Here is an 18068-nt window from a genome sequence, read left to right on the forward strand (position 1 = left end):
TTAAAAAGTGGCAACACTGTAGTGTCGTCCCGTTTTCTTATATAAATTGGTTTGAATGGGACGACACTACAATGTTGCCACTTTTTAATTTCTACTCTTTTTTGCCAAGCTGTAGGTATCGATATTTTAAGAGATGGTACTTTATATAAAAACAGTTAACTTTAAATAGAAATCAAGAAAACTTTTCATATCATATTTTTGTTTTATTTACCGAACAAAAAAATAAATAAAAATTATATTAATAAAATTAATTAAAAATAATCATTACGTGCATTTAACCACATAAAGAAAAAATACATAGAGTGCTCATGCTCACTCCATACATCAGTTTTGGTACCAAAAATACTATTCTTTTCGTAGTCAACATTAGTATCGAGTAACGGAATTATCAGTACTGCTACTTGACAATAGATGTTGCACCGACCGAAAAGTCTAATGCTCAACAACTTTCAGCGAATATTAAACAAGGATTAACTGGAACTTATTTTCAACTCCTTCTGCTTTAATATTAGTTGTAAATAGTTGTTCAATACAATTTTCGTGAGTCGCGACATTTGAGACATCTAGTATCAAGTAGCGGTACTGATAATTCCGCTACTCGATGCTAAATGTCAATTACGAAAATAATAGTCTTTTTGGTACCAAAACTGATGTATGGAGTGAGCACTCTATGCTTACTATATTTGTCTATGATTTAACTGACAAGATGTTTAACACTTTCTGTTTTGCCAACAATTGTTTGTGTTAAATGTCATTATCATCAACGTGTCATTTCATTTATCAACGTGAAGTGGCCAGTTAAAAAGAGGTCTCATTTAATTATCTCATTAACAGGGTGTTTTACGTAGCAAATTTGTTTTCCAATTTTCTCAAAGAACATCATAAAACCTAAATGTTTCATACTTAAATATACTCCAGGAGTCGAGTATTATCAGCTGTAAAAATATTGGTAGCTAATTTGTTAGCACCTTATATTAAGTTCGTATATATAACTTTTTTGGCTAATATATATTAGACTGCATGCTTTCTCTTGTCTATGCTTAAGCTAAACATGTGGCAGTAGTTAGCGATTCGGTGGCCAGGCAATGTCAATGAATAAGAAATAGGTGATATGGAGTCTAACCTAATACGTCTATTCCAGAACATATCCTCAACAATTGAATGTAAAGGTATGAGCACGATAGTTGAAGTCACGCACACAACAACAAAATCATGTAATGACAGTGAGATTTTGAAATCCAAATATGTATTTATAGGAACAAAATAACATTATAAACAAGTATTAAACTTCTATTAAAAATGTGCCAATATAAGATAATATCCTTCTGGCCTTCTGGGCGAGCTCGCTCCATCGTAGGCCACGTCTACGCCTCGGCTAGTCTGTGGCCATGAGTAAACCCATGCATAATAAAAAAAAAAAATCTACCTAAGTAACAATTCAGTTTATTAATTCATCAAATACAAATCAAAGTCAATCTTAAAATCTACTTAAATAATTTACATGCAATTTCCTAACTTAAAATCTAAACATATTACTAATATACTATCCTACTTACACTATCAGCCCCATTCCGACCCCCACCCAGCCCAAAAGTGCCAAAAAAAAAAAAAAAATAAATAAGTGAAATTAATATTCTTTTTAGGCTTCCGTATTTCGTACCAATATCAAGTTGATATCAACTGTAAAAAAGTTTCTTGAAGGTTTTTTTTATAGGCTTTTAATATCGTACGTTTAAGTCGCATTCACTCATTGATTCATTCATACTATTTTTGCGATTAGTAGGTACTCTGTGCGAGCAGTGTGTGTAATCATTCACCTCTCCTGGCGATACGTACATATAATAACGATTATATTTGACTATAGCTACCCGCACTGACTTCGCACGGATAACACAAAACCTTAACAAATTGTACACCTAAACTAAAGCTTCCTCAAAAATCTTTCTATTGATAGCTGAAATCCGCATGAAAATCAGTTGAGTAGGTTTTGAGTTCATCGTGAACATACATTCATATAGTTACAGACAGACGCGGCGGGAGACTTTGTTTTATAAGGTGTAGTGAATTAGTGATAAATTAAATTAACAGTAACCTCACAATATAAAGATGTTCATTGTGCTGCTTATCTACAGTTCATGGCATGAAAAACTTTTTTCCTACCATAATTCAATAAATAATCCTTGAAATTAAAAGGTTTGAATTCTCTTCGCATAAACCAAGTTTTCAAGGCTACGCCGCCGATTCGCCGCCACCGCCAACCAATTTTGACCGGCGAACCGTCGCCGGCTAAATGCCTATCGGGCGGCGCTAGACGTGCGCGCCGGTCGAAAATAATTGGGCAACGGCGCGCCACCAAAAAATCCACGGCGGCGGCGTGGAATTTTTCAACTTTTCAATATTAAGACGTATAATGAAAAGTCATGCTTAACCCTTAAATCGACAAGGGAAAAAAATCTTAAAAAACTGTGTTAGTATCATTTTTTCGATGTTATTATCTTATTAGGTATGTGGTTGTTTATTGTAGAAAAATCATCTCAAATCTATTTATAATAGTTTCGAAAAAAACATAGGTATGACAAATATGTTGGATGTTGCCAGGTTCCGTGTAAATAAAAAGATACGCTGCATAATGAAAAGACGTCTAGTATTTTGGACGTTGCCGAATATACAGTACTTTATATGCATAAGGTTTTTTTTTTGTCAATATCATGTTTTTTTTTAAATTAATATAGAATAATTGCTTTTAATTACAAATACACTTACTGATAATGTCAACTTATGTTATGAACTAAAGTAAAACCTACTATTTTTATATTTTTCCAAAAAGTTTATAGCTCGTAGGTGGTAAAATTTTACCAGTCATTGGCGTCATTTTATTAACATTAAATCAAACTTAGCGGGGTATCGTAGGATGCAGCAACATCTGAACAATGGTATACAATAATGCATGTAATTTTATCAATATTTTCGTAAGAACTTTCTTAAATGAAATCGGGTCTGTCTCTTGATGTCTTGATGAACGCACAGGAAAAAAAATCCGTAATAATATTTTTTTATCTATTTGGTTCATTACGTTGTAATAAGACAAATAATGACTTAGTATGGTGTTGGTGCGACATAAAATAGTAGAAATTCAATTATATAACCAGAAAAATTCCGTAAGTACGTAATTATTGCCATTTTTAAGTAAGTATTTTACGTCAAAAATGTGAGAGTTACATAGGAAGTGGCGCCCGCAATAATTTTCAACTATTTCTTATCGGACTATAACCTATTACATATTTTAACGCTGCATAATACTGTCTTATAAAAAAATATTCGGCGCGAATTTTAAACTACCGGCGGCGGCGGCGGCGCGCGTACTCCTTATGGCGGCGGCGCGCACGTCTAATCGGCGCTCATATCTTTGAGATTATAAACTACATACATAATAAAATACAATTAAAAAACAATTAAAAGAATCAAATGAACGCTATTAAAAATGTATTCGTCAAAATCATCACCTAACAGCTAATTTCACCAGCAACATGAAAACGGGCATTCTAAGATCCGAATCTTAAGTATTTACAACTTTACAAGCGGGCCGGACAATGTCCTTGACGAGTAGCGAAGGAACGAATCGTGGTACTACTACAACCGGTATTGGCACTTACTTATTACCGGTAATAGCTTTAGGAGTAAACTATCAAATAGTGGTATTTGTTGTCAATTGGCTAAACCGATAACACTTTTGAATACCGGTATTCGAATACCTCTATTCGGAGCTTAAGTGATATAAATACCCAAATTCAAATTACACCGGTTATACCTCAATAATAACCTGTAGTCAGAATACCGGTAACGGTCCCTGCTTGAGTGTCCAGGGTAGAACGGACTATTACCAGTTACGTTACAATAAAATATTTAATTACAGATGTGTAGCTCACATGCAGTCATTGCTCGCGACACTCGCCGATCCGAAGATCAAAAGGAATCTCTGCCACGGACTTCTTTGTCAGGTATGTATCTATTATTCATTACACCTGCTTAACTGATCAATATATTATTATACTATACTCATGAATCTAGTATAATTAGATCAGACAAAGGATGGGGGGAAATGATCGAACGGGATATAATCTTATGTATCTTTCAGTAGGAGTAGCAGAGAAAGCACAATTATTGTTTATCCTTGTCACAGGCTCACATTTTTTTTATTCACCACCGTAAATCCTTCCGTCTTTTGTACTATAATGTTTTTCTTTTGTGCAATAAAGATTAAATAAATAAATTTATTACAATGGTTTATGATGGGCAACAAATAAACTCGACCAATCATAGTGTCGCATTGCGTATGTTTTGTCCCTCACGGACGCACGTATAGCGCATCTATACGATCCTACCATCTATGACTGTACCTAACCGTGTGCGTCTTAACTATCAAAAATTTACCTAATATGTTTCAGTTGACTGTCCTAATGGAGCTTAAACCCGATGTGACGATCGACGAAGACTTCAGACCCGCGCTCCTAACAGCTATTCGTGGAACGTTCTGGATTCCCAAACACTTGGCGGGCGACGCGCCATGCTTTTTAGTGGCTGACGAATGGCTCAAGTTTATCAACTTGGTCCTGCTAAGGTAATTTATACAATGTGTACTTACTTACTGCCGTGGCACAGCGACCCGAAGTGGATCTTGGCCTCTGACACTAAGGAACGCCATGCTTCTCTGTCTAGCGCCGTTTCTGTCCAATCGACGGCACCGAGCTCGTTCAGATCTTTCACAACCTCATCGCACCAGCGATACCTAGGACGCCCAACCGGTCGTCGACCATCCGGACGGCCCGAGTACGCTCTCCTCATACGGACCACGTGCCCGAGCCATCGGAGTCTTGAGGCTTTCGTTTCTCCTACTATATTGGGCTCGGCCACTAGATCTTCGATTTCCTGGTTCCTGCGTATCCTCCACGAGCCATCTTCTCCGCGAGTGGGCCCCAGTATCTTCCGGTAGATCCTCCTTTCAGCCACCAGCAGTGCGTATTCCTCCCTTTGTGTTAGGGTCCAGGCTTCTCATCCGTACATCAAGATCGGTCTGATTATAGTTTTGTATATACGGAGTTTCAGAACGCTCTACGGTGCACAGCTGCTCTTAAGCCCCCTCCAGACTATGCGCATGAATCGCGGGCGAAGCCGCGAACGCGAGTGTGGAGTCGATTTTCGCAGACAGCGAAATCGACTCCACACTCGCATTCGCGGCTCCTCCGCGATTCACGCGCATAGTCTGGAGGGGGCTTTATACAATGTGTCTCTCAATAAAAATTTTAACAGTTTACCGCCAGAAGACACGAAAGAAGTCCCGAAGATAAGAAGATTCGCAGGCGCCATTAAGCACCCCTGACGCAAAAAGAGGCGTGTTATAAATTTTGCATATTTACTTGTGTATTTGAACAACCGCAATTACATAATTGCGATTTTCTATAACTAAAAGAAAAAGTGTTAGTGATACACCAGCGATGGTTCGCTCACCAAATGTTAACAAAAGTCAACCAAATGTATCATAAATAATTACACTTCGGTTCCGACCCTTTTCTTAAAACAGTTAAAACGTACCTAATGTATTTTTTGGGTTCTAACTTGTGTAAAGCACCGTCATTCATTAATTTACTTTAAAAATTTTACTTCAGAATACATTTTCTTGCAGGTTCCCAAACCTTCTAGACGACGACCTCCCATCAATGTCATCTCTTCTCGAAACCATCATATTCAGCCCCACACCCACCGTCACCAGCGGCCGAGAAGCCTTCCTTACCAACGCCACACACCTGTCCCTTATCATCACCACTACACCCGCCTCACTGACCAAACGGTGCCTCCAACATACCGACTACGAAGTCAACTTAGCCGCACTCAACTACCTACTCACCCTACATGGCTATAAAGAAGATTCCTGCCCATTTTTAGACCACTTATCTATCATTTTAAATAAAGGAACTCTAAAGGAGTTAAAGTGTGATAGAAATTACGTTAAAATTCTGTGTGAAGTCACGAAAAATGGATATTTAGAGTGTAAACAGAAAGCGTTAAGAGTACTAGCGTTAACTAAAGACACGCAAAGAGAAATAGTAAAGCTAAAGCTAGGGAATAACGTACAGTTAACTGATAAAACTGTGATATTGCAGTTGATAGATTCCATTAGAAATGGTCATGCGAGTTTGAGCTCTATTTACTTGCTCAGTTTGTTGAGTTTCGTATCAAAGCCGGTTTTGGAGGTAGTGAGAGTGTTATATGAGTGTAGCTCGGCAGGGAACGAGGAGAACACTAGAGAAATAGTGGTGGGGTATTTGGAGAAGCATTTGAAAACGCTAATGGAGGTATCAAGTGGGAACAGAGCGAAGATATGTAAGTACTGTTTTTTTTCATTAAGGCATTTTAAATGAAGTTTGTGTCAAGAAACCTAATTGTATAAATTGGAAAACAAAAAACCGGGCAAGTGCGAGTCGGACTCGCGCACGAAGGGTTCCGTACCATAATGCAAAAAAAAAACAAAAATAAAGCAAAAAAAAAAACGGTCACCCATCCAAGTACTGACCACTCCCGACGTTGCTTAACTTTGGTCAAAAATCACGTTTGTTGTATGGGAGCCCCATTTAAATCTTTATTTTATTCTGTTTTTAGTATTTGTTGTTATAGCGGCAACAGAAATACATCATCTGTGAAAATTTCATCTGTCTAGCTATCACGGTTCGTGAGATACAGCCTGGTGACAGACGGACGGACGGACGGACGGACGGACAGCGAAGTCTTAGTAATAGGGTCCCGTTTTACCCTTTGGGTACGGAACCCTAAAAAACATTACCCTCCATAGAAAATGGACAACCCATGTAACGTAACAGCCAATTTTTTTTTCGCGATCACGGGGTTGGTCCCATAGTAAAAGCTGCTCAGTATAATCCCAAAACCTCTCTGGCAACGGGAATGCAGTTATTTTTAGCTACCCTGTATATCTTTCCTTCTGGTTGAGGAGGATCCACTAAAGCATAGAGAGCGAATAAAAAAAAAGCCTTTTATTCCTTGCATCAATTTTTACAAATTAAGTTTGGAATTTTTTTTTTGAAGTATGACATTAGTGTACTTAAGTACTTACAATTTAATATATAGGCATATGAATGTGAATCTAAGTTTTTCTTTATTTTCTACACATATTAGTGTTAAAAAAATTTTTTATCTATAAAATATTATTTATATACCTAGGTAGACACTTATTTTAGGTTTTCCTCTACTTTGATTACCTATTATGCAAGAACCCCTCTGTGGGTAAAGAGAGCGAATAACGATAATTTTCTCCCCAATGAAACGTTTTTGAAGATGTTGATCATATCATAATGAAAGAATTATTCCCACAGTCGAGTGGTCCGGCCTGCTGTTTGCCACGGCGGCCATATTGTTGGAAGATGATTCGCCTGCCGTGCGGCAACGCGCCGCCAACGCCGTACTCACAGCCCTACACAATACAGGTATTGTGCGTCATTCATAACTTAGGCCTGATAGGCCTTTTAGGCCTACTCCGAAATTTCGCTTTTACATTTGTATTGGTAAGCCTTTCGGTAAGCGGGTCGGTAATTTAACGAACGTACGAAGTGGGTTTTAACTTAGGTCCGCGCGGCTCACTCCGCGATTTCGTCGCTTTGCTACAGGTAAGTAGCTAAAAGTACATCCGTTCCACACCAATTTTGCGCGTGGCGCTGTCGCCACCTAGCGGTCATATCTGTCCTAGTAATGTTATTTATTCTGTGCTTAGGTTAAAAAGAGGTTGGTTTCGTTTTATCACAGATGGATGCCAGCACTCGATATCCACATTAGCATCGCAACAGTGGCGCAGTGCCGCGGCAGTCAGAAGCGATGGACCGGCGTTGCTGCTGGTGCTGGCCGCTCTGGACTTCTGCGCTGAAGTTGACACCGGAGACGAACTTGGGGAAGAGGTACAGTATAACCCTAGCATTTTCTTTTAGCCTATGTGTGTGTCCCACTGCTGGGCAAAGGCCTCCCCTCTCCCTTTCCAATCCTCCCTGTGCTGAGCAAGATCCCGCCAATCCCGCTGGAAAGCATCCAGGTCGTCCCGCCATCTCTTGCATGCATGATGACAGCTGGGCCAAAATAGCCACTAGCTGGCATCCCCAGGGTAGTCGAGGCAGAGGCAGACCGAGAAAGAGAACCCTATTGTAAAAACCCCTTTTATAAAAAATAAATATTTTCTCACTATACCTGACGTGGCGAATGCTATAGAGATCATCAATGGGAGTTTCTCCAAGTCGTTTTTGGGTAGACTTATTTAAAAAAATATTTGAAGATATAGGTTTGGTACCGTATTTTTATTACTTGATTGTTTCATTTCTAAATAATAAACGTGTTATAGTACCAAAAGTCCAGAAACATTTGACATGGACAGTTACTCCATACAAAAATGAACTGTCACGAGGATCATTCGCCGCATCAGGTATACGATTTCTGCAATTTCAGTGTCGGGTCTTCGATCAAAACGAAACTCACAACGTGTATCTCGAGGAGTTTGTATGGAGCAGAGACTGCGCTCACGAGCTAAAGCGGATATACAGACAAACAGACACCAACGCCACAATAGAAGAATACCTACAGGGTCTTCTAACAAATCCAGACTACAAGGAAACTGTAAGGAAACTCTGTATAGATAATGTAGCTGATATTTTGACGGGTCGAATGAAGACGAATAATCCTAAGATTAACTTATTTCTAAAGATTTTATATGAATAAAATATAAGAAACGGTAACATTCAGTTTTATTTACATGTCAAGACAATTAATAATTAACCAAAAGTTATAGTTTTGTAAGATTCAACTTGAAAGTGTAAAGATATTCAGTAGAAATGGCAAAAAGTTAACTAAATATGACAGCCTATAATTTATAGCCCTTATAGACGTAACGTCATATTTTCACTAAGTTTTTTTTTACTGAAATATTATGTATAATTAAATATTTCTGCTATTCAAACTCATAGTTTAATCTTGATGTCTTCTTGAAGTATACAATTTTGAATCTATAAGAAAACATTGTTCACACGGTTGTGTGAGAGAGACAGCGCTATGCACGTATGGAGTAATGAAATGACCCGCTCGCACACCAGAGCTGGGTGAGTAATAAAGGTAAAATTATGTCTTTACACTTTTCGCAATTTCTATTGAATCAAAACATAAGTTGAATCATGATATACATATCCTCTAGCCGCCCATACCTCAAACCTTGCCAAGCAAAATAAAATTTTATTTTGTCAACACAAAGTTCAAATTAGAATGGAACAGGAGACCTTTTTATAGGTCTCTGAGCGGCTAGAGGATATAAACTATGACTCCTTTGAACTATGTATCACTCCCCATTTATAATATCTGAATACACTTCTCACATACACGGTTCAAATCAAATGTTACCACTCATTAAGGTACAACTACTAACTTTAACCAATTTGTGTTAATACATAATTTCAACGATCACACTTTGCACTCTTTGAAGGTCCATTATAAAAGCGTTGACTTCTGTTTTAAGCTTTCGTACGCCAAATGACAATCAATTTTTTTTGCCAAATCTCTTAGAAAACGGGGCAAGCTATGATGGCGCCATCTATGTAAACCTATGACAGTTGCCAACCCCATTAACACAGAGTTTAGAGCAATTATTTCATGCAACCGATGATGCCAAAAATGCGGGGGTGCGCGGGACGAGGTTAGCGAAGTCCCGTGCCGTGATTGGTCCGTTCAAAGACACGGACGTCACACAAAGACACTTTCGACTCGAACATGGAGTAAAATTACCGTATGCGTGGCAGAGGGGGTAGCGCGACTATGCTCAGTCTGGAGGATGTTTTGTCTGTGAACACAGCTAAGAAAAAGACGGCTTGTCTATCTTGTGGGCGAGATACTGTTACGCCACTCCTGTGCTAGGCCGGCTGTTAGCATTTAACAATGTTCCACTTGTACAGTAGCTATCAGATGTATCGGAGAGGCCAAGGTGCTCACAAATATCTGAACACGCACTCTAACGACTAGACAATAGGGAATATTAGGCAAAGCTCTGCGTAGGTGGCACCTTTGTGGCACATACAGTAAACAAACCACACTGACACATCACACGTCACGTCAATCACATGGCCTATCGCGAAACAAGAAAATCGAAATTTCGTCATGTAATCTCTCCATCACTCTTGCATATTCGAGCGATAAAGAGGCAGATAACTAAATTTCGATTTTCGCGTTTACCGGTAGGCCCTTGTTAACAAACCGCCTTGATGCATCAATGTCATATTTTATTGTCTGTGAAAACTTGTCAAAAAACAGTTTAAGGCACAGTATGTATAAGTTAGTCTATGAATTTACTGAGTCGGTAGTGCTGCACTCTAGCGGCAGAACATTGCAGTAATATCCCCTATAGAGGCGTGTTCAGATATTTTTGAGCATCTCGGCCACTCCGATGTATTTAATTTCGACTGTACACATGAGCGGGGTGTGGATGTCTGCATGCAATGTGATGACCGCCTTAGGGCCCCCCCACATCTAGCGTCTTTCGAGCGTCGGCGTCTGTCGGCGTCTGGTCAGCGCTATGGAAAAAGACGTCGCTGCGCAGTTGCGTCGACGTTGCGTCGAGCGCGGCCATACATTTGTAGACGCCGACGCTCGAAAGACGCTAGATGTGGGGGGGGGGGGGCCTTAACGTGATTTGGCGTTCTCTAAAGCCAATACGAAGCCAATACTTTATTAAAACTATCCACTACCATAGAGAAATATAGTAAGAATAGAGTGCTCACTCCATACATCAGTTTTGCTACCGAAACTACTATTATTTTCGCAGTCGACATCTAGCATCGAGTAGCGGAATTATCAGTAACGCTTTCGCGACTCACGAAAATTGTAATGGACAACAATTTATAACAACTAATATTAGAAGCAGGAGTTGAAAATAGAGTTCCGGTTAATCCATTTATAATATTAGCTAAAAATTGTTGAGCATTAAGGCCTGTGCACATCGGCTGCATGTGCGTGACGTGCACGTGCGCGTGCTACGTTGTAGTATACAAATCCTTATGAGAGACGGCACACTGCGTGACGTGTGCGTGTGCGGCTCCAACATTTTAGCGCACGCACACGCGCACGTCACGCACACGCAAGCCGGTGTGGCTCGGCCTTTAGACTTTTCGGTCGCTGCAACATCTATTGTCAAGTAGCAGTACTTATAATTCCGCTCCTCCATGCTAGATATCGACTACGAAAATAATAGTCGTTTTGGTACCAAAAATTATGTATGGAGTGGGCACTCTATGTACTTTTTTCTCTATAACACTACTCATCAAACTCTCATAACAACTTGTCCCGCCGTATCCTATACACTTCGCTGGCGACCTGACTATTCTTAATCTTCACTTTACTTTTATCCTTCTCATTCCTTAAATTCCTCTCATTCCTCTCCTTCTTTGCCAGTCTATCCAACTTATCTTTAATATCATTATTAACCGGCTGATTATCTTCTTCACTAGTGAACAAATCTTTAACGGAAACCAGTCTTTGAGAGTTGCCAACTCTGAGCAGTTTCTTTAGGCCTCTAGTGGACTTCTTCTCGATGAGGCCTAGTAGGCCCCAGTCGTCCGTTTTGTCCCCTTCGAGGCCTGCTTCGAGCTGCCACGCGGCGTTGCGGACTTCCATTTTCAGACGTTCGCATTCCTCGTAGCTAACGTTTCTGCTGACGTTCAACGCCTGGAACGAAATAAGAATTTAATTTATAAACGTAAAATTTAAGTCAACATTATCAGTGGCGGATTTGCCCTAAGGCACAGTAGGCCCGGGTCTAGGGCGGCAAATTGTGTCAAAAAATTCGCTAATGGTAACAAGAAATAGCTCAAAATGTAGTCAATATTATGGGTGCCTTGAAAGGGGCGGCTACAGGGCCTGGGGCCTAGGGCGGCAAAGACTGCAAATCCGCCACTGATCGTTATCATATCATCATCAAAAATTTAAAAGCTGCGCTCTTGTCGGTGAAGCAATCTCCACGTATTCTAACTAAATGTAAGAAATAGCTTTGTCAGCAAAGTCGAACGTGTATAGATAATTTTAAACTCGCCCGCTTAGTCACCTGACTGTAAAGGGCCCCACAGATTACCATTTCGCCGGACGATATCAGCCTGTAAGTTGTTCGGAACTGTCACCTTTTGCGATTAACTGACAGGCTGATATCGTCCGGCGAACTGGTAATCTGTGGGCCCCTTTTAGACAACAGAAACCAACCTGCTCCAAAGGATTGACGATGTACAGCGGCAGCGCATTTGGTTTCCTCACGGCAGCACCCTCGTTTAAAGAAATAGCTATGTCAGCAAAGTCGAACTGCGCGTAGAACTCGAAGTGCAGTAGTAGCGTCTCCAGCGAGGAGTCGTTTTGTGAGTAACTAGTAGTGGTGGGAGCTTGTATAGATAATTTTAAACTCGCCCGCTTAGTCACCTGACTGTAAGCCAACAGGAACCAACCTGTTCCAAAGGATTGACGATGTACAGCGGCAGCGCATTTGGTTTTCTCACGGCAGCACCCTCGTTTAACGAGATGGCTTTGTCAGCAAAGTCGAACTGCGCGTAGAACTCGAAGAACTGCAGTAGGAGTATCTCGAGCGAGGAGTCGTTTTGGGAGTAGCTGGTGGGTGGCAGCTTGTTCGCGTCGCGGAGGAACGTGCAGTTGAGGTTGTCTTCTGCTATTCGGATGTCTTCTTTTTCTGAAAGTGCAAAAAATATTGTATGAAACATGGCTTGCGTATTGCTTTAATAGGTTAAAAAAAACCGGACAATTGCGAGTCGGACTCTCCCACCGAGGATTCCGCACTTTTTATTATTTGTTGTATAGCGACATCATCCGTGAAAATTTCAATTGTCAAGTTCATAAGATACAGCCTGGTGACAGACAGACGCGGAGTCTTAGTAATAGGGTCCCGTTTTTATCCTTTTACGGACCCTAAAAGAACGGATATAGGTAAAGTTCTCAATTACTAACCTATCGTTTTTTTTATCCAACGCGATATCAGGTCAGGAAAAATAATCAAAATACAATTCTATAAGAACCTCAGTTGTTTGTTGTCAGTCAATTTAAACCAAGCATAATAGCATAGAAGGTGGGATTCGGATATGTATACCCTCGACCCTGTTTAGAAAGGAGTTCCAACTCACCAGCCTTGCTGACGAGGAGCTTGACGCTCGGCAGCACCTTGGCCTGCTGCAGGAAGTGCAGCACGAGCAGCGTCAGCGGGAAGTTGGTGATCCAGCGCCCAGGTGCTGTCGCCGTCAGCTGGGCTGCCGCGGCCCAGCGGCGGACCGCTAGAGTCAGCGGCCTCACGCGGGGGTCCAGGGAGCCGAGCAGGTGCAGGAGTTCAGACATGTATACCCCGGACCTGGTGGTATAAGAAATACATAGATAACTTACAATTGTTTTGTAAAAATCAAAAAATCTATGTCTTACCATATCTCGGGACCATGGGGTTATTACTTATTATTATTATCATTTAAACTTGTTGCCCTGCCATTGCCTCCCTAGTGATCCTTAGCAGGGATGTTGCGAATATTCGCATCCGCATCCGCGGAACATCCGCATTATTTTCAACATCCGCATTCGCATATGATGTCGACCAAGTCGGTAACAGGAACGTAAATAAAACGCACCTATATTCTTGCTCAAATACTAAACGTTACGTTTTGTTTAAATAAAAATGCTAAAAATATAATATTTGACGTTTTTTACGTACCAAATCTTGACATCCGCATCCGCATCCGCGGATGTCAAAAAATCTGCATCCGCAACATCCCTGATCCTTAGTCACTAGTGGTCCAAGAGCCTATTTTACAAATTAAATAGAAAAGGCTTTTAGCCTTTTAGGCGTCAAGAGATGAGGCGAGCCCTAAAAAAAGGGCTAAAAGGCTCGAGTCTTTTGGATCACTACCTGTCACACGTATGAATTTACAAGTAGGACACGGAGGCACAGAATAAATAATAGTACTAGGTACAGAAGACTCACTCTCTAACAAAACGCGTCTGTCGCGATCATGACCACAGATATGACCGCTATGTGGCGACAGCGCCACGCGCGGCTTATGGCAAACCCCAAAATTGGAGTCGAACGGAAGTACTTTTAGCTACCTGTAGCAAAGCGACGAAATCGCGGAGCGAGCCACGCCTGACGGAGGCAACACGTTGAACGTGGTTTGCGGTAGGTTATAAGCCACTACAATAGCAACTGGCGGAGCTGAGACTCTCCCTGCACACTCACATGTTGCTGTAGCACAGGTCGCAGTCCACGTCGGTGATGTGGTGCGCGAACTTGACGATGGGCACGCGCGCGTGCAGGATGCGCTGCACGCGCGCCACGCCGACTGCGCGCATGTCCAGCAACTCTGCCAACAACTCCAGCTGCCGTGCTGGTCGGGACTCGCTGCGCTTCTCTTGGTATACTAGACGCTTCGATGGATCCATCTGGAATATGTAAAACCAAACATGGTATTTCACGCAAAGGTTTGTAGCCATAATATACAACGTGTCCCAAAATTCAACGATAAGCTGGCACCAGAAGAGGGACCTACTCATGACTAAACAAGGGAAAAAAATAAAAGAAATTGATAAAAAAATTGAAAAATTGTAGACATGGTCGTTAAAAATACCATAGGAGTGTCGATATTAATTTTTTTTTTATTTCCATAATAAATTGAGATATTTTTTTTCTTTTATTTCCTCAAGTAGTTATGAGCAGGTCCATCTTCATCATTGAATTTTGGGACACATGGTATAAAGATTATTTTCACAACAAATTGTAACTGCAATCATTATTCTCTGATATTATAACATTTATAAACCTAAACTATACTCCTAGTACAAACAGCAACACTCCTAACTGTACATTGGTGGAGCTTATTACAAAGGGCATAAGGTCCACCAATGTACAGATAACAGTGTGGGTGATGGTACTCCTCTACTCCTACATGTGGTTGTAATGCTTTAACTGTTTTTCTTACCATATCATTAGTAAGTGTATTAGTAAGTACTAGGTCCAGGTCACAACCCATCCGGCCGAACCCATTCACTGAAGACCCAAAGGGATGAACCTCAATATTCGCATACAAGCTCTCTAACATCACTTCTAGCTGAAAATTCAACATTTATATATTAGAAATAATTCAATTTAAAAGGTGTTACAGAAATTATTAGGTATTTATTAATGATTGTACATTTTTGCCATTTATATTTCTGTGTACTTATACAGGCTGTTTGGTACATCGTTTGCCAAATTAAAACGGCAGATAGCTTGAGGCATTTGCTATCTTCTCATGTCTAGAAAAACAAATTTGGCAATAGTTTTTTTTACTACTATGCAAGTAAAAATTTGAAATTTACAAAAAACTGTCATAGAAGTAAAAAAACATTTTGCACCAAATTAAAAATTTCTAGGCCTGAGAAGATAGCAAATGATTCAACCTATAACACCCTGTATAGAAATAAAAATATGAATGCAGAAATGAAACCTTAAACAAAATTTTGTTTATAATATAAGCATGAAATATACAGATAATGTTCATCAGCATAGCAGCTGAAATACATCCACAGCTGGACCAGTAATTCCAAACTGTATAAAATCCCAAAAGAAAATATTCACTTATTGATTTGTGCAGTTAACTGAACTCTTACAATGAAATTGTAGAACTAATAAAAACTATAAAACTTTATTTATGTAAACAAGTACATACATACCTCTCTGGCTACTATAAATCGTAACCGAACACCAAGATCATTCAAAATAGTCCTATCATACAAAAGCTGTATCTGATCAGACACTGTTTGGGCACTCATCAACTCTTGAAACAAAATGTCTTCGCCAAGGTCCGAGCTCCCATCCTTTGTATTAAGAGAACTAAGACATGGCTCAGTCTTCTCCCTTTTCCCGGGAGCAGCACGGAACCAGAGGAATGGGGACCGAAGGGACATGACATCAATGTCTTTTTGGTGTGAGCTACAACTCCGTAATACATCTTTGAGATTATCTTCTGTGCTAAATTCAATAAGCATAAAGTGCTGAAACAAAAACAATTTAAAAACATACGAGTATATTCCTTTAAAATTTTATGAAAGCTCTAGCTGAAATAAAACATATATCAGATAGTAAACGATGTTAATTAGGTTAAATACCTCTCCACTTGAGTTCCGATAGTGATGAATTCCCTTGACATCTGCGTATTTCGAACAGTAGGTGTGTAGTTCACTAAAGGATGACTCTGAGTTGACTTGCACTACTATACTACGCCGTGCCTCTGCTCGCCGGGACGCCACGACCTCCTCAAAGTTAATAAACTTTCGCGGAACATCTAAAAAGTACACATAACCTTAACGCAACATTCATAACAAAATATTTACACTTCCCGTCGCAGGAGATACCTGAGAGTTTTCTTATGGCTAAACATCTGCACGAGGACACAGATTTTTTAAAATTTCTGTATGAACACAGTCTTCCTGTATTTATAACTGTTTGAAATAACACAGACATTTTTGGGAAAAAAAATCTAATTGGCCATTTGAACTAAGATCGTTCCGAACCTTAGTTGGCGAAATGTCAAATCAGATAAACTTCACGACTTTCAGACTAAACTTTAAAGTGTTACTGTTACCACGTTCTCGTGATAAAACTAACAATTACGGTTAATTTAACATGTCATTGTTTTAAAAAGTAGACTTGTTCTAATAAAAATACAATCAATCCATTTAAAATATCTGAAGCAGAGAAAATATTTAAATGAACTTGGTTTCCGAGCGCTACTGTCAAACGCGTTTTGTTAATCAGTTTGATCAATCCTCAGATTTTTTTTAAAGAAAATTTGTTAAATAACTGACTAATGAATGTTTTTAAAATAAAGGGCTTTACTTCATTAAAACTCTTTAATTTATAGAATAATCCATTATTAATCACGGGTATCACATCAGAAAAAGTAAGTTTATTTTTTCAAAAATATTATTTTTACAAAACGTCACGGCGTTTTGTTCGTTTGTTATTCCAAAATACGATTTTGAGGTTAACTAGTCAGTTCTAATATAAATAAAAATAAAAACTGATTAAATAAGTAACGGGAGGTGCTGAAGATTGCATATATGATGAACGCGCGTATTTTACAACGATTGATCATACCTGTTTATGTAAATTCATTTAGATATTTCCCTAACCTAAATGAAAGGGTTATCACGGCTAACACTTACAATTTTGCGGCAATTCGAAATTATGCCAAAGGAAAAGATAAAGGAAAGGATAAGAAAGGTAAAGGAGGCAAAGTGGACATCAACCCACTTATGATGTCAGAATTAGTTGCAGTGGACAAGCTTAAAGACAGATGTAAAGCAGCTATTGAAAATATGAAAGAAGACTTTACGAAAAACCTATCACTACGCTCAACGACTGGCTCCATAGATTCTCTACCCGTGAAGTTCGATGGCAAAGAATATGAGCTTCAGGAATTAGCGCAGATAGTGAGGAAAAATCCTAAAACTATAGTAATAAATTTTGCTTCGTTTCCCCAAGCAATCCCAGATGCTTTGAAAGCCATACAATCATCCGGTTTGAATTTGAATCCTCAGCAAGATGGAACAACATTGTTCGTGCCAGTGCCGAAGGTGACTAAAGAGCATCGGGAACAGCTAGCGAAGAATGCCAAAGCTCTGTTCATAGAATGTAGAGATGCCATCAAAGATGTTCAAAATGACTTTATTAAAAAGGCCAAGAAGCAAACCGGAGTCTCTGAAGATCTAGTTTTTAGTGTGACTAAACAGATAATGGCGTTGTGTGAGACTTTTCATCTTGAAGCTAAGGGTATCTATGATGTCAAGGTAAAAGAGCTACTTGGCGAAAAGTGAAGTAAATGGTGCAAATAAATATGTACAGCATATACCTACCTATTTCATAATTTAAAGAGAAACATTTGTCCTTGTAAATAAATAAATTTATGTTAATTTAAATTTGTTTTATTAGTTTTCAATACACATTTACAATAACAATACCTGAGCCTCGC

At 39.5% G+C, this 18068-nt stretch overlaps 3 protein-coding genes across 3 annotated transcripts in view; 2 read left to right on the forward strand and 1 right to left on the reverse strand.

Moving 5' to 3' along the window:
- LOC134671568 (tRNA (32-2'-O)-methyltransferase regulator THADA) overlaps positions 1-8783 on the forward strand; it is a 39400-nt gene extending 30617 nt beyond the window's left edge. Inside the window, exons 25-30 of the mRNA XM_063529427.1 lie at positions 3914-3998; positions 4446-4618; positions 5681-6378; positions 7383-7493; positions 7810-7958; positions 8497-8783. Of these exons, the coding sequence (XP_063385497.1) occupies positions 3914-3998; positions 4446-4618; positions 5681-6378; positions 7383-7493; positions 7810-7958; positions 8497-8766 (1486 nt within the window). The 3' untranslated portion in view covers positions 8767-8783. The remainder of the gene's footprint in view (positions 1-3913; positions 3999-4445; positions 4619-5680; positions 6379-7382; positions 7494-7809; positions 7959-8496) is intronic.
- Positions 8784-11329: 2546 nt separating this feature from the next.
- LOC134671196 (poly(A) RNA polymerase, mitochondrial-like) lies at positions 11330-16616 on the reverse strand. The gene is made up of 8 exons (XM_063528985.1): positions 16450-16616; positions 16204-16379; positions 15769-16089; positions 15036-15164; positions 14297-14499; positions 13203-13423; positions 12516-12754; positions 11330-11751 (listed from the first exon to the last, which is right to left on the reverse strand). The coding sequence occupies exons 1-8, from the start codon at positions 16556-16558 to the stop codon at positions 11356-11358; spliced, it is 1794 nt and encodes a 597-aa protein (XP_063385055.1). The 5' UTR covers positions 16559-16616; the 3' UTR covers positions 11330-11355.
- A 457-nt stretch (positions 16617-17073) lies between these two features.
- Positions 17074-18009, forward strand: LOC134671069 (ribosome-recycling factor, mitochondrial). Its single transcript, XM_063528852.1, has one exon. It carries the CDS (start codon positions 17158-17160, stop codon positions 17911-17913), a length of 756 nt encoding a protein of 251 aa, XP_063384922.1. The 5' UTR covers positions 17074-17157; the 3' UTR covers positions 17914-18009.
- The last annotated feature ends 59 nt before the right edge of the window (positions 18010-18068 follow it).

The sequence above is a fragment of the Cydia fagiglandana genome, chromosome 15, assembly GCF_963556715.1.
Source record: "Cydia fagiglandana chromosome 15, ilCydFagi1.1, whole genome shotgun sequence".
Classification (NCBI taxonomy): domain Eukaryota; kingdom Metazoa; phylum Arthropoda; class Insecta; order Lepidoptera; family Tortricidae; genus Cydia; species Cydia fagiglandana.